The following is a 5,714-nucleotide window of genomic DNA, read 5'->3' on the forward strand; positions in this document are numbered from 1 at the left end:
CGGCCCACGGCCCACATGTGGGAGGGGCGGCGCCCACTGGGGTTTTGTCGTCTTCTGGCATCTGAATGTCGTTTTCTTCCCTTCAGGGCCCACTCAACAGCCGCATTGCTTTAAGTTTTTTGGGACATTATTGATTCAGCCCATACCGAGGGTGTATTCATAGGACAAAAGTTTTAGTAATTGGACAATAACACCCCTCTTTTTTATTTATGAGCGCCGCCCCGGCCCCCGCTGGGGTGGGTGATTACTTTTAATATAGAGGTGTTCCAACCATATTCGGCTAAAAATGCTAAAGACACTAAAATATTTTCTTAGTCTCTAAGTAACCACACCCGGCTAAAAATGTACTTCAAATATAAATCTCTATATTCTACCATATTTATGCTAGCTAAGTAAATAATAGTAAAATGAGATCAAATTTTGGTAATGACTTTTATGCCTAGTTGTTGATTATTTTTTAGCTGAGAGAAATGCTTGAATATATAGTGGGCGTGTACTATTTTTCTTATACTCATAACTTAATCATATGATTTCTAGTATCTTCTGTTAGATACTTCAATGTTTCTCTAACTAAACCTTGAAGAAAATACGAGTTTTAGATTTTTTCTTGAGTATAATTTTTTTATCGGGCTCATTAGCTTATTTTTCTTTTTCCTCTAATTTCATGCTTAGATCTTGACATCTTAAATTAATAATTCTAAAATTTATTACTATTGCCTCCTACTCATGCTTTAACTCTTCATATTTTGTCTGCAAAAAAAAAAAAAAAAAAATTATTGTTTTGCTCTTCCATAATTATAATTATAGACTAAAAACTCTTGCTCAAGGGCTTTGATTAGTTTCTCATGCCCTTTTATCATGCTATCGCTATTATTCTAATATTCTAGATATTGCAATCTTCAGTTAGTGACCCTCTTAGAAGAGGAAATAACACAACACATTCATCCCATGTCTACCACATCAATTCGGATTACGTAATTTGGTAGCCATAGGACATTCTGAAAATCGCTTTATTAGGCAACAAATCTTGAAAGTTTCACAGTTTCAACCACACTTAAGGTATTTGCAAAGAACAGAAAACAAATGGTTGGAGAGGCTTTTCCCTCTGCTTTCGTCCAGGCGCTGCGTGGTGAGATTGCTTCATGGGAGGGAGTTCATCGACTTGTTCAGAAGAAAAGGCACTTTCCTTATTGTTCAATTTTTCTGAAAGGCTATGAGTTCAAAGAAGGAAATCTAGTTTTACCTTGGGTGGCAGAAGGGTAAACTCCACAAGCGGAGAGTTGGCTGTCTCTGTGTTTGGGGAATTTTGTTTTAGATTGGAAGGGGAAGAATCACATAAAAAAAAAAAAATCTTAAAAGAGCGTTTATTTATTTATTTTGCCTTTCCAGATAACAAAAGCACTTCCATAAAATCACCCGATTGCACTTTCAGTTAATTATAGTTTTGGGACCTTTGCATATAAATAACACAAATCACGCCAATTTCAAGGACAGAAACGTTAACCAAAACTGTATCAAGTCTCAAACCTTTGCATTCTCATTCCGAAGAGTATATATGAACACTAGAATAATGATGACAAATATGAAGATGTGATCATGTGAACGCACCCAATCAGGCAAGATCCTTCAAAAGAACAAGAAAAACTTCAAAATTGCCACGACACGCAAACCCAGTCGGTTCAACATGAGGACCACCTCCGAACTCTTTTCCATGTACTACTGGTTCAATTTGTAAACGCAGGACACAACAAAAAATCTGATAACTTAGGTCTGTCCTCTAACTAAAGAGTTTCTGAGTTCCCTTTCGCCAGACACCTTGGACAGGCAATCCTCCAGCTGAGTTACTGCTCCCATCTAATCGCTCATTACCAGCATCTGGCTGCGGATCAGAATTTCTGAGATCTAAATGCACTGCGGCAGATCCATCACCCAGTCGGACCCTATGAAACTTTGAGGATTTCTTACGCTGCTTATTCCCTCCACCGCCATCCCCTAAATTTGGATTAGATCCACTACCATTTGTCTGGGAATCCTTTTCGCCCCTTAGTTGCACTAGAGGTTGACTGCGGGAGTTTAGTTCCTCTTGGTGCTCATTAACTAATAGCTTTGATTTTTCTTTGGCAGCACGGTACCCATCCTTTGGCAACACCTCCACCGCTTCTTCAGAAGGCCTGTAGTTTGATTGAAGTTCCCGTACAGAGCTAAGAAAGCTATCTGCTAGTGTGTTCTTAGAATTGCTGTTTTCAGCCTCTGAAATCTTCCCTTTACCTTTCTTAGAACTATTACCCTCTTTCAAACGGACACTGCCCTGAGACCATCCATCACCTTGTGCAATATTGTTTCGAATACTAGCATTGTAGGCATCGATCAGCTCTTTCTGCTTCTTACCATCAGGGCAGAGTCTAGCCAAGTCAAGGACAAGATGCAACAAGCCAAACTGCCGCACAAAATCTAAATATATTTCTGTGGCGACTAAACCTTGACGATACTGTCCAGATATGTCTTTAAAGGTAGTGTATTTTTCTTCGTCAAATTCAAGAGCGGTACGAATCTTTTCCACCAAAGACTTATTAGCAGTTTGAACATCCCCCACTTTCAATACAGCCTGGCTAGTTGTGGGCAACTTACGCACTGGTGCTGCAGAAACTGGAGGAAAATCCGAAACCGAAGGTTGAACAGATCCATTTTCAACCAAATTCGGAGCTGATGTAGAGTGGCTGATCCTACCAGACTTGGTTTTGCTTGAATCCCACAAAGAACCAGATGATGATAACCCATGTACTGTTGTCTGTCTCGTCTCAACTTGAGCCTGAGCGGAACTTGCATAACTAGATGGTCTGGATCCATTGTTCTGACCAGAACCACGCAAAACTGTTGTTTGTCTAGTCTCAACTTGAGCCTGAGCAGAACTTGCATAACTAGATGGTCTGGGCCCATTGTTCTGACCAGAACCACCAGATATTATAGGTGAAACATTTGTTGTAGGCCAAGCCTGAGCTGAACTAGTAGGTTGTACTACAGGCCCACGCCTTGCTGCTGGCCAAGCCTGACCAGAACTATTAACAGCCACCTTGCGGTTGCTCTTGCGCCGAAGATGTGCTGCCATGGTGTTATTAGGCAAACCATCTGAGTCAGATCTGGGGTTTGATTGACTGCTGCTAGGTGCCACTGAGAGGGGAGGAAAGGAAGATTCCACCAAAGGTGCATTACTAGAACTATGCCCCAAGGCTTGACGATACCTTGAAGATGTTTCGATATCCATTGTACTTAATGATTCAAATGGGTCAATGATTGGATCAATATCGCTTATATCTCCAAGATGTGGAGCAACTTGCCCACTGAAGGATGAAGGATCATGGAATGTATTTTCAGCATGAGCTGTCTCCAAACTTGCTTGAATAGCCATAGAAAGTTGGTTTTCAGAAGAATCACGACGAAAAGTCCGACCTCTTCCACGTCGATGATCTTGCTCACTTGTTCGTTGATACCGGAAGCTGGTTGGTATCTGTTACAAAATAAAAATAATAATTATATGAGATAAAAGAAAATTCACAAAACAAAACAAATATATAAATAAAAAAGATGCGAGAAGTACTCAGCCTAGCTGTAAAATGGAAAATGCAAGACAAGAAGAAAAAAAATAGAATATTTACCTGCAAAGCAGCATTACGCTTAGAACGAGACAAACGCCCTCCATGTTCAATCGTATTATGCCTCTGAAAAATAAAAAATAAAGCAAAGTCAAAATACTTAAATGCTACAAGATGCAGGAACACAGAAAATATCTCACGTTCTAAAAATTCACCTTCATTTCTGCCTCAGATTGAAAGACAACAAACTTTTTGGCGAGGCAGGACTCATCTTCACATAGGAAATGACCATGGCGGAAGTGCATCTATGACATGAAATAAAAAATAAAAAATTTCAAAACTCATACAGGGCACCACAAACAAAATAAATAACAAAATCACCAATAACTTGCCTCCAGGTCATCGTAATTCTTATAATATTCATACTGTCCAGGATGCTGCCTGCATTGATCAGCACAGGATCTCATATGAGCTTAAACTTATTCTACATTACAATCAAAACATAGCATTTATTTCAGTAAAAGACGGCTTACTTACCTTTGGCATATATGACAAGTATAGTGTTCAGTAGACATGTGGGAGTACAGTTCATTATCTCCGTAGAATGGGGTTCGGCAAAACTCACACACAGGATGTCCCATGAAGCCACCTCTTTCACTCTCAGTTCCATCCACTTCAGAGTCACCCGAGCTTATATGCTGATTCAATTGTGCTCTAGTATACAATTTTTGTTCACAAATAAACACCTGTGTAGTGCATAAGAAGAAGCCAATGGATTACAATAGAACAAAAGCTCTGCTTAAAGTGTAAATATACGATAAATCTCAAGTCTCATAGCAGTCATGTATATGGATTCTACCTTCCTCCCTTCCAAACATAAAGAGCACATGAACAACCTATGTTTGTGAAATAAATGGCCCTTCAGCTGTTCAACGTTCCGAATCTTCCCCCGACGCTTCGGGCCGTCATTTGATTGCTCCTCCGTCTTGTCACATTCGCTGCATGAAAGCTTGCACATTGCCTTGATCATCTTGTAGTGGTCCACGTCATCAAAAAACGCTTGTGTGTCCTCATGGTACCAATATGATCCCACACGACCCTCCCTTACTTCAGATGGCAAGACTGAGAAGTCACTAATCATCCTTGTATAATCTCCTAAAGCCTGCAAAGATAGAAAAAGCACACCATATCACCAATCTATCATAAAGAAACCAGAAGCAGAGAAGAAGACAGTGTAAAACATCAATGGAACGGCGGAAAGGGGTAACATTTAAAAGAACATCCTCAAAGCCAGAAGAAAGAACATTCAGATTCTCCAAAACACAAAAATTAAATTACTTTCGAGCTGCTACGTGTGCTAAAATCGCAAATTTCAATTATTATTTGAAATTTCAACACAGACTCGTAAATTGAAAAAATAATCAAAACTCGAGATAAAGAAAAAGCCCTTACCTTGGTGACGAAAACGGCGTCGGACTCGGTCTTGCAGATGCAGCATCGGCGATCCTGGCAGATGAAGCGGAGACGAACGACGCAGGTGGAGCACACCTCGCGATGTCCACAAGCCCCGTAAGCGACCCATTCGAGAGCATCGGCACACACAGCGCAGCTATCATCCATGGCTATCGTTCGCTCTCTGTGTGACTCTGTAATTGGAGAACTGAAACCCTAATTCGGTGGTTGAAGACGGAGGAGAGGGGATCTTTGGGTTTTTGAACGGAGAAAATAAAACAGATTGAATTTGATATTTTGGGTATCAAATTGAGAAGGGGTGCAAAGATTGAGTCGGTGGAGAAATTGCAAAGGTTTTTGTATTGCCGAAGAGCCTTGAAGGCGGATGCTATACAACTCCGCAAAGAAGTTGGAACGTGGAGAATCCTGAATGAAATAGTGAGGGGGCAATTCCGTAATAAAGTAGGACTTCGTCGTCTAGGTAGGAGAATTTGAAAAGGTTTTTTCGTTTTGTTTCCCCTTTCTATTAAAATTTGAGCAAACGAAAAAACCCGTTTTTAATTATATTTTATTATAATTTTACATAAATAAGGTAGGCATCATGGGGATTTGACTTGTGAAAACACAGAAATAAGAACAATTTTACCTTGGAGAGTATTTGTTTTGTTACGG

The 5,714-nt window shown here is 40.0% G+C and overlaps 1 protein-coding gene across 1 annotated transcript; it reads right to left on the reverse strand.

Moving 5' to 3' along the window:
* Nucleotides 1,403–5,510, reverse strand: LOC18787448 (zinc finger protein 598). The gene is made up of 7 exons (XM_020556877.1): nt 5,043–5,510; nt 4,450–4,752; nt 4,128–4,336; nt 3,983–4,031; nt 3,806–3,895; nt 3,654–3,716; nt 1,403–3,505 (listed from the first exon to the last, which is right to left on the reverse strand). The coding sequence occupies exons 1-7, from the start codon at nt 5,208–5,210 to the stop codon at nt 1,778–1,780; spliced, it is 2,610 nt and encodes an 869-aa protein (XP_020412466.1). The 5' UTR covers nt 5,211–5,510; the 3' UTR covers nt 1,403–1,777.

Source organism: Prunus persica, chromosome G2 (assembly GCF_000346465.2).
Source record: "Prunus persica cultivar Lovell chromosome G2, Prunus_persica_NCBIv2, whole genome shotgun sequence".
Taxonomy (NCBI): Eukaryota; Viridiplantae; Streptophyta; class Magnoliopsida; order Rosales; family Rosaceae; genus Prunus; species Prunus persica.